Here is a 14,829-nt window from a genome sequence, read left to right as displayed (position 1 = left end):
CTAGTACCTGGCCAAAACCCAAAGAGTAACAACATTCCATGCTACCAATCTAGAGCAAGCAGAGGCATCCCCTGTGTCTTAATAACAGATTATGGACTTTTCCTCCAGGAATTTGTCCAAACCTTTCTTAAAACCTGCTACTCTATCCGCCTTTACCACAGCCTCTGGCTATATGCATTCCTGAGTTTAACTATTCTCTGAGTGAAAAAATATTTCCTCCTATTGGTTTTAAAAGTATCCCTTGCAATTTCATAGAGTGTCCCCTAGTCTTTGTAATTTTTGACGGAGTGAAAAATCGATTCACATGTACCCGTTCTACTCCACTCAGGATTTTGTAGACTTCAATCATATCTCCTCTCATCATTCTCTTTTCCAAGCTGAAGAGTCCTAGCCTTTCCAGTCTTTCCTCATACGAGAGGAGTTCCATCCCCTTTATCATCTTGGTCGCTCTTCTTTCAACCTTTTCTATCACCACTATATCTTTCTTGAGATAAGGAGACCAGAATCGAATGCAATACTCCAGGTGAGGGCGTACCATGGAGTGATACAGAGGCATTGTAATATCCTTAGTCTTGTTAACCATCCCTTTTTTAATAATTCCTAATATCTTGTTTGCTTTTTTGGCTGCTGCACATTGGGCGGAAGGTTTCATTGTATTGTCTACAATGACACCCAGATCCCTTTCTTGGGCACTAACCACCAAGGTAGACCCTAGCATCCAGTAACTAATTCAGGTTATTCTTCCCAATGTGCATCACATTAAATTTCCTTAATAAGACGGATTAACTTGTTCAGTATGGTCATTTTCCCTAAGTGGCTTTATTTTTTTGCAGATGCTGCCTTTATATTTGAAGTTCAAAGATATCAACATAATGTATGCCTTGATCTCCTGATTTGTTGGTGGGAGGAGCCAAAAACTAAATTCTGCAACCTTATTGGTAACTGGAGACAAGGAAGGCTGAGTCTACCGGATCTTAAACTCTACAATATTGCATGCTTAATTCAACATTTGGGAGATCGGTTTCTCCAGACAGAAAATTATAATCCTTTGTCTATGGAGACAGCTTTTTGTCACCCTTTACATTTCTTGTATTTAGTACAGGCTAAGTCCTCGGCTCTTCCAACTTAACTATATAAAAGTTTACTTGTCCAACCCCTACACTTAGTATGGTGGAATCTGGCTTGGATGTGGGATTTTGATCCTCATTATAATAACCTATTGCCCATAGTAGGAAATTTAGAATTTTCCATTATAGAGAGTCCTAGATTGCTGTATTGGGTAGACAAGGGACTCACATTGTTAGCATGTTTTCTTTTGCCTGATAGTATGTTGAAGGATTCAGGGACTTTACTGACGATTTGACTATGGCTGATCGTTTTGCCTTTTGACAGCTCTCACATTATATTTCATCTTTGGATTCTTCCAAGTTATGCATCGAGATTGAATCTAGGCTGCCTTCAGAGGATCCCATTTCTGTCTCACTGCTCCATAAACCTTTGGGTGAGCCAGTAAGTCTGCTTGTGTCCTTTTGGAGCCTAGATTTATGATGTCACATTAATTCTGGTGATCTGTTGTAGTGCGTTCGTTCTATTCCTTCTTGGGTGTCTAGTGCCAAACTTTGGGAGTGTCAATTTTATGTTCTCTTAAGAGCCTATATTTCTCAGTGATGAGTGTGTCATGGAACAGATCGAGACCCCCATTTGTTGGAATTGTAACACTTTTCCTAATACTTTTTATCATGCTTTCTGAGAATGTGCCCTTGTTAAATCTTTTTGGAGATCCTTACTTAGGTACTTTGAATGTTTACTTAAACAGTCTCTTGCCTTCCTGCTTGCTGGTATCCTCTTTGTACAAGCTCCAGTATTGGGTATTAAGGGTAAAGCAGCTAAGATATGGTGATGAAGGCTTGTATCATAGAGAAGAAATGCATCTTAAAAAATTGGATGACAGAGACTGCTCTCTCTTACTGTCATTGGTGTAATAAATTGCATGATCTGGTCCTGCATTTTTTTGCTACTTCAGCTTGTCTGTGGTGTTCTTTGCTCACATGTTTAAAGACAATAGACTGTTTTCAGTCCAATTCTTTATATGTGAGGTTGCAAATCATTGGACCCCTGAGGAAGGCGTGTTCGCCGAAACACGGACCGAGTAGAGTCCGGTTGGATTTTTATCACAGTATTTTTTATCATTATACTTTTTTAATTGAATTTTCATGGTTTTACATGTCAGTGTTTAATAAATTATCTCCAGAACATCTGTATCCACAGTTTTTGGTTTTGTTTTCATCGGTGGATTGTTTTCACTGTGGATCATTGGGTCTCCCCATTTTTCTTTGTGGAGCTTAGAGCTTTCCAGTAGAGAATGACACGGTGACAAAATTCATCACTGTTCCCGTTCCCGCGGATAACCGCCTTCATGTCATTCTTTAAGGAGAGAGGGAAGAATCAGAGTATGAATGGCAACAACCACTGACCCGCAAGCTTTGCTTTGAAGAATGCTGGTGTAGAAGGATTGAGATTGAAATAGACACTAGAAAATGACATAGGATTATTTCCCGCGGTTATCCGTGGGGACACGAACTGTGATGAATTTTGTCACCGTGTCATTCTCTACTTTCCAGTTAAATTTCAAATCTCAACCTATTTTCTATTCAGTTTGGGGTCAATATATTCAGACATTGGCTTCCAGAGCTCAAAGCAATATATAGGAGAGGGTGGTGGATACCTGGAATGCGCTCCCGAGAGAGGTAGTGGAGAGTAAAACTGTGACTGAGTTCAAAGAAGCGTGGGATGAACACAAAGGATCTAGAATCAGAAAATAAGATTACATATTGAACTAAGGCCAGTACTGGGCAGACTTGCACGGTCTGTGTCTGTATATGGCCGTTTGGTGGAGGATGGGCTGGGGAGGGCTTCAATGGCTGGGAGGGTGTAGATGGGCTGGAGTAAGTCTTCAAAATGTAAATACCAATAACAACGAAAATCCAAACTACAGAAAATTGGTATTAATGGTGATGATCTATCCTAGAATAACCCTGGAGATGATATGGAAAAATGTGCTTCCCAGAATAAGAAAAATTAATTAATGAAAACAAGATGAATAAAAGGACCAATCAGTACGGGCCCAGTGCCCTCGTAATAACCGTTGGCCCCGGGCAGGTGTTTATGAAGTGACAAGCACTTAGAAATGAATCTAAATAAACCCTGCCCCGTACATCATCTTATCCTTATATTGTGTATGATTTATATAGAAAAAATATATATGTCTATGCATAATAAATAATCGGGAGCACAGTCATCTCCAGATTAAAACAAGAAAATCACCCCAAAAAAACTCCCTGAAGCCTATTTCAAAGAAACACAAAATGTGAAAATAAAAAAACAAAATGCAAAAAATGACAAAAATCGTCAAAAAACAAAGAAAAATATAAATATAATATCCTCAGTCTCATCCATCAATCCACAACGCAGTGAACCCTGTGCACCTGTCACAAATTGTTCGTGAAAATAATGAAAAACAGTGAAAAATACTTAGCTCAAGTGGCTGCAGTAAATCCAGGGCGAGACAAAGTTCAAAGTTCATCAATCATCACTATTCAATTCCGCTCGCTACTCAGTCCCGCTCACTTAAACTCGTTCAGTGAAGAGTCATAAAAAGTCGGTCCATACGCCGTTAAACTTTAATCACTCAGTCTCAAGCAGTCAAAGAGACTATTCAATAGTGTTCACCACACTTTCTGCTCACTCGACAGGTCCTGTTTCAATATCCTCGTCAGGAGGGAGCAAGAAAATCAAAAAAGTTAGTAAACTGACTGAAAATTCTCACGCCCAGTCCCTACATGGAAAGGACTGCTTTGGTCAAAGCAGCCTGATTGTGCCGCTGCTGTGGATTACTCCGTCCTTTACATGTAGGGACTGGGCGAGTGAATTTTCAGTCAGTTTACTAACTTTTTTGATTTTCTTGCTCCCTCCTGACGAGGATATTGAAACAGGACCTGTCGAGTGAGCAGAACGTGTGGTGAACACTATTGAATAGTCTCTTTGACTGCATGAGACTGAGTGATTAAAGTTTAACGGCGTATGGACCGACTTTTTATGACTCTTCACTGAGCGAGTTTAAGTGAGCGGGACTGAGTAGCGAGCGGAATTGAATAGTGATGATTGATGAACTTTGAACTTTGTCTCGCCCTGGATTTACTGCAGCCACTTGAGCTAAGTATTTTTCACTGTTTTTCACTGTTTTTCATTATTTTCACGAACAATTTGTGACAGGTGCACAGGGTTCACTGCGTTGTGGATTGATGGATGAGACTGAGGATATTATATTTATATTTTTCTTTGTTTTTTGACGATTTTTGTCATTTTTTGCATTTTGTTTTTTTATTTTCACATTTTGTGTTTCTTTGAAATAGGCTTCAGGGAGTTTTTTTGGGGTGATTTTCTTGTTTTAATCTGGAGATGACTGTGCTCCCGATTATTTATTACGCATAGACATATATATTTTTTCTATATAAACCATACACAATATAAGGATAAGATGATGTACGGGGCAGGGTTTATTTAGATTCATTTCTAAGTGCTTGTCACTTCATAAACACCTGCCCGGGGCCAACGGTTATTACGAGGGCACTGGGCCCGTACTGATTGGTCCTTTTATTCATCTTGTTTTCATTAATTAATTTTTCTTATTCTGGGAAGCACATTTTTCCATATCATCTCCAGGGTTATTCTAGGATAGATCATCACCATTAATACCAATTTTCTGTAGTCTGGAGTAAGTCTTAACAGAGATTTCGGCAGTTGGAACCCAAGCACAGTACCGAGTAAAGCTTTGGATTCTTGCCCAGAAATAGCTAAGAAGAAAAAATTTAAATTGAATCAGGTTGGGCAGACTGGATGGACCATTCGGGTCTTTATCTGCCGTCATCTACTATGTTACTATGTAATACCTAGTCTCGTACCACTATTATTTTTTTATAATTGCTCTTTAGGAATATTAAATTTTTCTCTCCTTTGCCTTCTAACTCAGGCATCGTTCTGATGGCACTTTCCTTGTTTGGGGGGGATGTTTGGATGGGGTTCATAGACAACGGTGCGAAAGACAAAGGCGCACCCGGACAATTGAGCGCAGCGCGGAGGCACACGCCGCTCAAAATTACTGTTTTTAGGGGCTCTGACGGGGGGTTTTGTTGGGGAACCCCCCCCACTTTACTTAATAGACATCGCGCCGGGCGTTATGGGGGGTTTGGGGGGTTGTAACCCTCCACATTTTACTGTAAACTTAACTTTTTTCCTAAAAACAAGGAAAAAGTGAAGTTTTTAATAAAATGTGGGGGGTTACAACCCCCCAAACCCCCCAGAACGCGGCACAATGTCTATTAAGTAAAGTGGGGAGTGCCCCCCCCCCCGTCGGAGCCCTAAAAACAGTAATTTTGAGCGGCGCACGCCTCCATGCTGCGCTCAATTGTTTGGGCGCGCCTTTGTCCCAGCGCGGTTTTGACCTGACACCTTTGGATGGTATGGCTAGTGGGTTTTGGGAGGGGATTGGTCTCTTTTTGGGAAGGAATTTGGGTTGGGATGGGTTTGCATTTGTGTAGACTGATTGGAGAGGGCTGCTATTAGGGACTGGGGTGCTATAAGAAACCAAGCCCTCCTGTCCCCTTCATGGACACATGTGCTTAAGGGGATTTCTTTGGGGGATGGGGTGGGGTTGGGCTGGGGTGGTGTTTGGATTTGGCATCCTCTGGATTCTGGAATAATGGTGTTGTACTATGTTAGCTTGCTATTCTTTGCTCCAGATGTTGCTGCTTTGCATCTTTTTAGTTGAAGAGTGAGGGGTATGGAAGGGAATTGGACTATATTGGGTATGTGTTTTGTTGGTTCTGAAGAAATACATTTTATGGTTGGTTGGTTATTTATTGTTGTCTTCAATAAAAAAAAATTTAACACAAATCTCATATCTTTAGATCAATAACTTGAAAAAAAGACCTAAAAGAATCCTAGGAAATAACATTTTAAATGATTCATAAAACTCTGAACTAGAAATATTACAGTAATTTAAACAAGTGAGTATCAGCACTTGGCAAATAGACCAAATATTACTAGTGACAGAGTCTTAAATGACATATTGTGCCCATTTTATGGAAAGCTATCCAGACCTGCTTCCTAATATATAAACGGAGAATCCGGTAGGTTAAAGTGGGTCACAGAGAGATGTAAAGGAAATACAATATTGTGTAAAATATCTTTTATTACGTTACAGTAAAGGAAATTTATAACCCATATTTGCCACTTAGGGCTCCTTTTACGAAGGCGTGTTAGGGCTTTAATGCGCGCTACCGACTCCTCTTGAGCAGGCTGTAGTTTTTTGGGCTAGTGTACGCTATAGCGCGCGCTAATCTAGTGCGTGTGCTAAAAACGCTAGCGCACCTTCATAAAAGGAGCCCTTAAAGTTCAATTCAGCCTAAAATAAAAGATGACTAGATCATTTCCATAATATACAGTAGAATATTACATTAAATTGTTCTCAGCAGAGACTTCCTAAATAAAAAAAAATTCTTCAATTTCTGAAGTGTAAAATAATTAGACTTTCTTAAAAATATTGGAAGATAATTCCACATGGATGCTGCCTGATAAGATATGGTTCTGATGTGTATCTCTAAGTTCATATTTTGAAATTAAAAAAAAAATACTTTGAGGAAAATACTACTCTGCAAGAAATTTAATTTTGTTGTTTTTATTCTTTAGTGTTGATCATGTTTCTGAAACAGAAAAGCAGGAAAGGCTAAATAAAATTGCCGAGCTGAAGGAGCAGTTGAAAATGCTGCTTGACAAAGTGAGAACTACTGTTGAGCAAACTGAGCAGTTTCAGCAAGCAATATATAAGTATAAGGAGGAACACAGCAGGCTTAAGTAAGTTTGTCAGATATTATAACTTGCAGTTTTCACAAGGGAATGAATTCATTGTTACTTTTGCAATATACTATACTTTTTTTCTGAAATATAGCAAGCTCTGGAGTCTATAATTAATTGATTTATTTATTTGTAGAATTTGTTATGCCGGAATATCACCAGGTATCAATGTGGTTTACATTTCAAAGACAAACAAGGTGGAAAAAATAATTATTGGAAGAGCCTGATGGAGAAGGTCTAGTGTTTCTTTATGTTTAAGAGAAATAGAAACATGATGGCAGATAAAGGCCAAATGGCCCATCCAGTCTGCCCATTCACAGCGTCTTCTATCTCCTCCTCTCCCAAAGAGATCCCACATGCTTGTCCCACACTTTCTTGAATTTAGACACAGGGCCGGATGCTCTAACACTGCCGTTAAAATCCCATGGGCTGCTGTGGTGCTGGTAAGTTGTCCAATTTGAAAATGACGATTTGATGTTGAAACAATTTCATATGCAAATGAGTTTCGCGGAGGTCCGCCATAATCCCATTTGATCAGTCGTTGGAGTCAGCGACTGACACATGTGCTGAGCTGGCAGGAGAAGCCCTGAAACAACCTTCTGCTGCTCAGCTGATTGAGGCAGGAAGAATATGGTTTTTTTAATGGGCACAGATGTGCGAAAATACCAGACTGGTTGAGATGAAACTCTGAAATTACCTTTGGGAGGAATTTCAAATTAGTTTGAAGAACCACCTTACCAGGTTAAAATGTAGTATAAGGTGGATGAAGTTCATTGACTCGGTGTACTGATGTGAGAGCAATGAGGGTGGGCAGACTGGATGGGCCTTGGCCCTTATCTGCCGTCGATTTCTATGTTTCTATGTTTCCAAGTGAGGTACTTCTGAGATGGTGTGGACAGTGGTTCAAATGGAGGCTTCATGAGTTTGGAAAATTCTATTAATTCCTTGATGAACTTTATACACATCCAGGGAGGGTGGGGGGGCAGTAAAGTATTTTATTTATTATCTGTCTGAAGATAAGTGCTGTTTATATGTTTTTCTTCTGATTGTATACTTTGTTTGCGCTTTGTATAAATTTTAAAAATGAATAAAGATTTACAAAAAAAAAAGATCCCAAGTTGTTGGAGGAGGTTTTAGAGACATCTTGGTATTGTAAAAGCACCTCATGAATCTAGAAATCAGAGCATGTACTGCTAAGGACTTGTTGTTTAGTGGTGTGTGTGAAAATTGCACACACAACATTTGTGCCCATTAAAAAAAGTTCTGATGACAGACTCCCCTCTTTCATCTAAACTTTAGAAAAATATCTGCAGGAGGAATGCCCATTCCCTCCTGCCTCGACCTCTGGACCCTCCCCTCACACCCCCATGAGGATCGGCAGGAGGGATACCTACTCCCTCGGCCACTTGGACCCCCCCCCCATGAAGATGGACATAAGGGATGCCTTCGTGCCTCAGACACCCAGATCTGCTGCATGGGATGCACTGGGAGGGGCCTAAGATTCTGATTGGTTTAGTTGCCAAAGCCTCTCCCATAAACTGCACTGGGAAGGGGCCCTGATTGGCCCAAGTGCCTATGGGAGGGGCCTTAGGTGATCAAACTAATCCGAATCTTAGGCCCCTCCCAGTGCATTCCAGGATGCAATGGGAAGAGGAAAACCCGCCATTTTGAAGAAGCAGGTCTGCTGGCAGGAGAGAGTGAGCATCCCTCCTCTACATTGTTTGAATAAAGTACAGGGAGCAGGTTTGGGGGGTGGGGGTCCGGGTGGCTGAGGCAGGAAGGAGTGGACATCCCTCCTGCCCTGTTTTTGTTTTTTTTGTTTGGTTTTTTTTAAATTCAGGGGTGGGGAAGGGGGCAGTCGGGGGAGTGAATAATATGATAAACCTCAGGATATACACACAAAGATCCCAAGACTTGTGGAGAATTCTGCTCAACAGCTTTCACTTTTCATATTTATTGCTTGTTCCTCCTTCCTCATTCTTAGCTCCTTGAGCAGATATATAAACGTGGAGGGGCATAACCAAAACAAACATTTAAGTCTTGGCAGTGTCTAAAGCCCATTATTGAAAAATATGTCCAAAAATTATTATTATTTTTTTTAATCGTCTACTTCTACATCCAGCTGTTTGATTGTCCAGACATCTATCTTTATACTATATTCTCATCCAAAAAATCGTCCAAGTCCCAAATGCCTAGAACAAGACCTTCTGGACGTGGGAGGGGCTAGCAAAGCGATGGAATGGCCCACCCAGACATGGCAACAGAGTAGTGGGGCACCTTACAGGGCACTGCTGTGAACTTCACAAAAAGGGTGCCACTTAAACATCTCACCACAACTCCTACTATACCCACTTGTTTTCAACCCCAATAGCCCTTATGGCTGCAGGTGCCACCTATATGGCATTAGAGTAGGGTTTTGGGGGATTTTGGTGGACTCACATTTTCCACCATAAATGCAGTGGTTAGAGTGGTTTAAGGACCTCGGTCACCCTCTCTGTGGTTCACTAGCCTACCCTAAGACTACTTAAGCTACCTCTGTGCTGCTCTACTGGGCTTTCCTATTCCAGATGCTGATGTTCTAGAGGCAGGTATGCACATTTTTAGTCCAATTTTTATGGTGGTATGGGGCAGGGGGCAGTGATCCCTGCAAGGATCACCGCAGGGGGGTCTGTACTTAGTGTCTGTAGTGGTTATCTGGTCACTTTGGATACCTTCTGAACACTTAGACCTGTTTTTAGATCGCCTAAGTCACAACCTACAAGTTCCATCCAGGCAGCCTCGTCAAACTTTCGATTATCCTTGCAGTACGACTAAGTCTAGGTCAGCCCACATCCTGCTCTAACCACTCCTTCAAAAATGCCACTTTCAGCTATGGTCACACAGCGGGATTCAGAAGCCTGATACGTCTAAAAACCCGTTTCGATTATCAGCACTTGGACGACCTGTTTTTTTAGGTCGTCCAAGTGCTGATTTGGGCAGGTTTTTAGACGTATTTCTGTTTCGATTGTGAGCCCCTTATAATTTAAGAGGTAAGGGATTGATTCTGTGTACATCGATTTGCAAAGGAACAATGGAACTAAGGTTGTTTTCTTAGCTTTGTATATTTTATAACATTTTTATTGTGAAGAAGAAGCATGTTAACTCTGCAGACACAAATTCACAGTTTTGAGAAATGCAAAACCAATCATCTGTGATAATATATTTCTCAATAGAAAAATTGCCCCTGATATTATGAATGGATTAATGGAATTTATTTATCAAAAAATGTAAACATTGCATGAATATATAGCTTCATGCTATATAATTAAAAACTAATCTGTATTTCTAGTGCAAAAGGCATATGAGTCTTGACCAGTGGGTTATTCTTCTCTAATCACGAGTTGTGTAGAAGGCATTATCTACATCTTGGATTTCCCAATTTGATTTTAAAAGGCTCTATGTGCCTCAAAAATACCTTGATTTTGATTTTAAAAAAATCAATAGAAATGGACTCATTGGTCTGTTTCACTCCTGATTCGTGCCAGATGTGTGTTGGCTGGATGGCTGACTGAGGAGTGTCTGTGTTTCACTGTCTCACGGGGCATGTAGGGGGTAAGAACCCTGGGCTTATCCCCCTCTGGTCCTGCTAGGGTGATGGAGTCACAAGTGACATTTTTTTTAGGTTTAAAAAAATCCCCTTTAGAGCCCTCAAATAGTGACTCGGCTTCCTTAGCTAAAGTCAGACATGCAGATGCCTCTAAGCCCACAAGGAGACAGGGAAAGTCCCCGCAGGAGTACTTAGAGCATCCTTTTCAGAAATTTACCCCTGATTTTCTGAGTCTGTTTGAAGCCTATCTGACTTATCAGAGTCTTCCTGCAATATATGGTATCAAGCCATTGGTTGTGCAGGGGGTTTACCCTCACAGAACATGGTTTCCCCAATGAAGATACATCCGCAGGGACCAGAGGTCCAGTCGTAAAAGGACTGGGATGACTGGGGTCAGAGTCTATGCCTTTATTCCCTCATATTGGATCTTCAGTTTTATCAGATGCAGGGTCCTTAGGCTGGAGCTTCTAGTCAGGAGTTTGTGGACTAGGAGGAGGATCTGATGGTGTGCCACCTTTTCAAACCAGTGGTGCTGCTGGAGGTCATTACAGAATCCTTGCAGGAATTAAAACTAGAATCTCTGCAAACCTGTGCTGCTCAGTGTTCGTCATGAGTAGTTCTAAGGCTCAGACCACATTTTTTCCTTTCATCCAGATATTACAGTGATGCTAACATAGCATTGGGAGTCCCCGGAGAGCCCCTTGCCAGGTTGCCAGGACAATGACGAAGTTGTACCCAATGGCTCCTAATTTTCAACAGCTATTTGTCCCACCTAAAGTAGATTTTGACAGGACAGACAAACAGGAGGAGGAGAAAGTGCCAGGTACAGTTCCTCCCTCCCTTTTACCCATAATTCTCCACATGAATAGCATGCATATATTTTGCATGCTATTGTGCTAAGCATCGCTGGTAAAACAAAAATAGCTCCCACTATGGTATTTTTTCACCAAGATGTGGGAGCTTTGTTTATCTGGCCTTAAGTAGGTACGAGAGAAGGAAAGGAATGCTCACGCATGGCAGGGACTCGGAGAGGAGAATGATACTGGCGCCCCCACCAAGATGGCACCGGTGTGAACCACATCCCCCCTTACTGTGCCACTGCCTGGCAAGATCCCATGACTTTCTGATTTCCTCAGGAGTCTTTCATGAGGTACAACCGGTGCGGGAGGCAGCAGGCACTGGAGAAAGGGAGAGAGAAGGAGAACAGAGGAGCAGCGAGGGAGAAGGCAGGCGAGGTAGAAGGCAGGCAGACAGCGTGGGGTAGTGGCGAGAGGAAGCTCCGCTCACCCTCCAGTGTCACAGCAGCATCAGCAACCTGTACTCCCCCTTAAAAGAGGGGAAACAGCAGTGCCAGGGCAGCAGTTACAGCCAGTGCGGGAGGCAGCAGGCACCTGAGAAAGGGAGAGAGAAGGAAAATGGAGGAGCAGCAAGGGAGAAGGCAGGCAGACAGCATGGGGTAGTGGCGAGAGGAAGCTCCGCTCACCCTCCAGTGTCACAGCAGCATCAGCAACCTGTACTCCCCCTTAAAAGAGGGGAAACAGCAGTGCCAGGGCAGCAGTTACAGCCGGTGCGGGAGGCAGCAGGCACTGGAGAAAGGGAGAGAGAAGGAGAACGGAGGAGCATTGAGGGAGAAGGCAGGCAGACAGCGTGGGATAGTGGCGAGAGGAAGCTCCGCCTACCCCCCAGCATCACAGCAGCGTCAGCAAGCCCGAAATCCCCCTTAAAAGGGGGGGGAGCCAACGGCGTGCAGCCGTTCGACACGCGACGAAGGTGAGTGTCAAAGGCGCTCGCCTTAGCGAGAGCGCCTTTGCGAGGGGCCTTGAGAAGGGCCGAACAAAGACAGCCAAGGACTCTAGAACACCAGAGAACAGCAGGAAGGTAAGGAAGAAGCGAGCACACGCGTAAGGAGAACACACACACAAAAGCACACATAAAAGAAAACACACAATAAGGCACACAAGACAGGAAAGGATAGAGAAGCAGCAGGCTCCAGGGATAAGAAAAAGGCCCAAGTGAAGACAACTGACCCACAAGCAAAAAGCGGCAGACAAAGTAGGCAAGGAAGAGCCAAGCACAGGAGAGAGCACACGCACGCAGAAGAAAGAGGAGAGAGCACCTAGTGGACTGAAAAGAAAGAGTAATGGAAGCAGCAGGAACCTGGAGGAGCTTCCCAGTCTACTGCACGGAGTGTCATATGTACGACTACCTCCCCTCGGGAAGGCTGGTGTACGTATGCAGTCGGTGTCAGGAACTGGAAAGCCTGAAGAAGGAAGTCGATCGACTACAGTGCAGGGTTCAGGAGCTGGAGGAACTCCACATCTCGGAAGAACCGTTCAAGACAGCTGAAGACCCCACAGGAGAGAGCCACATCGAGGAGCAAGTAAGGGAGCTCGAGAGATTCATTGAGGAGGCCTACAGGAAGGTGGAAGAACAAGATCATCAGCAGTGCTGGAGCAAGGAAGCTACGCCCACACGAGATGGAAGACAGGGACCAACAGATGGAAGACAGGAACCAACAGATACCAAGGATGAAGGACCTCATGGAAGAATCGAGCAAGCAGAGGAGGCGAAGACTTGCCGGTACCCTGAAAGAGAAGTACTAAACCACACCAAGGATACAGACTTGAGACCAGTGAGGAAGCTGAAGAAGGGGAAATCTGCAGTCATAGTGGGAGACTCAATCCTGAGAGAAGTGGACAGTCACATAGCAGGAGGGAGAGAAGATCAGCTGGTGACCTGTCTCCCAGGAGCAGAATGAAGGACATCACCGACAGAATCGAGAAGATCCTGGAAGGAGCAGAAACAGAAGAGACAGCAGTGATAATCCACGTTGGAACAAATGATGTCAACAGGAGAAATTACAGCAGAACTACGCTAACTGAATAGTTGAAGATCCTAGGAAGGAAACTGAAGCAGAGGACACACAAGATAGCATGAGATTCTGCCAGTACTGAGGGCAGACGTGAAGAGGCAGACAGAGCTACAAACAATAAACTCATGGTTGAGGAGATGATGAGAAGAAGAGGGTTTCCACTTTGTGAGGAACTGGACAACTTTTTTGGGGAAGAACAAGCTCTTCAGGAGGGACGGACCACACCTGAGCACGGCAGGAATGAGACTGCTAGCAAACAACATCAAGAAATAATAATAACTTTAATAATAATAACTTTATTTTGTATACCGCCATACCCAGAGAGTTCTAGGCGGTTCACAGCAATTAATAATGTTACAAAAGAAGATACCATTGGGAAGGAATAGAGCAGGTTTTAAACTAAGAAGAAGGGGAAAGCCGACAGTCGACCTAACGTCGACGGTTCGGACAAGAGTATCCAAAGAAGATACTGAGTGGGAAAAATGTTGGGAACAAGCAAAAGATGAATAACAGGAGTCTAAGAAACAAGATAAACTGGCGAACAGTAAGAAGGGCAAAAAAGAACAGGAGAAATTGAGAAATCAGGTAGCGAAAGAAAAAGATGCGCAAAAAAAAGAGGAAGAAAGGAACGGAAATCAGGGACTGGCAGCTTAAAAAGGGGATGGCAAGAGGAGTAAATCACAAGAAAAACCAGCAGGGAAAAGAAAAGACCAGGACTTAAATTGCTTGTACGCAAATGCGAAGAGCCTAAAGACTAAAATGGGAGAACTAGAATTCACAGCCAAAAAAGAGGACCTAGACATCATTGGAATCATGGAAACATTGTGGAATGAGGAAAACAAATGGGACATAGTACTGCCAGGATACAAACTCTATAGAAGAGACAGGACTCACAAGAAGGGTGGAGGAATAGCACTATATATAAAAGACACCATTCACTCGACCAGAGTGGATATGAAAACAAAGGCGAAGGATTGGAATCATTATGGGTTAAATTACCAGGAAGGAATGGTTTTGATATAAAATTGGGACTGTACTATCGTCCGCCTGGACAAACGGAAGCAAACGACAAAGAACTGGCAGCAGAATTGAGGCGGGAAGGCAAAAACGGAAACGTGATGGTAATGGGGGATTTTAACTACCCCAGGATAGACTAGAGTATTGGAAACTCGAACTGTGCGAGGGAAACAGAATTCCTAGAGGCTGTGAGGGACTACTTTATGGAACAGCTTGTCAAGGAACCACTTTCGACCTAATCCAATTCCTTTGCAGGGGGACCTGCAAAGGAATTGGAAGTAGTAGGATCACTAGGGAACAGCGATCACAACATGATCCAGTACAAATTAGAAGTAGGAACATCAAAAGGGAAGAGAACCACAGTGACAACGCTCAACTTCAAGAAAGGGAACTATGATGCTATGAGAGTAAAGGTGAGAAATAAACTCAGAAATAGCTCACG

General features: G+C 42.8%; 1 protein-coding gene across 1 annotated transcript in view; it reads left to right on the top strand.

The window, feature by feature from the left end:
• SMC6 (structural maintenance of chromosomes 6) overlaps positions 1-14,829 on the top strand; it is a 295,141-nt gene that overhangs the window by 129,248 nt on the left and 151,064 nt on the right. The window contains 1 exon segment of the mRNA XM_033937259.1: positions 6,748-6,912. Within this exon segment, the coding sequence (XP_033793150.1) occupies positions 6,748-6,912 (165 nt within the window).

This window comes from Geotrypetes seraphini, chromosome 3, assembly GCF_902459505.1.
Source record: "Geotrypetes seraphini chromosome 3, aGeoSer1.1, whole genome shotgun sequence".
NCBI classification, from domain to species: domain Eukaryota; kingdom Metazoa; phylum Chordata; class Amphibia; order Gymnophiona; family Dermophiidae; genus Geotrypetes; species Geotrypetes seraphini.
This window is presented reverse-complemented; position numbering and strand designations above follow the sequence as displayed.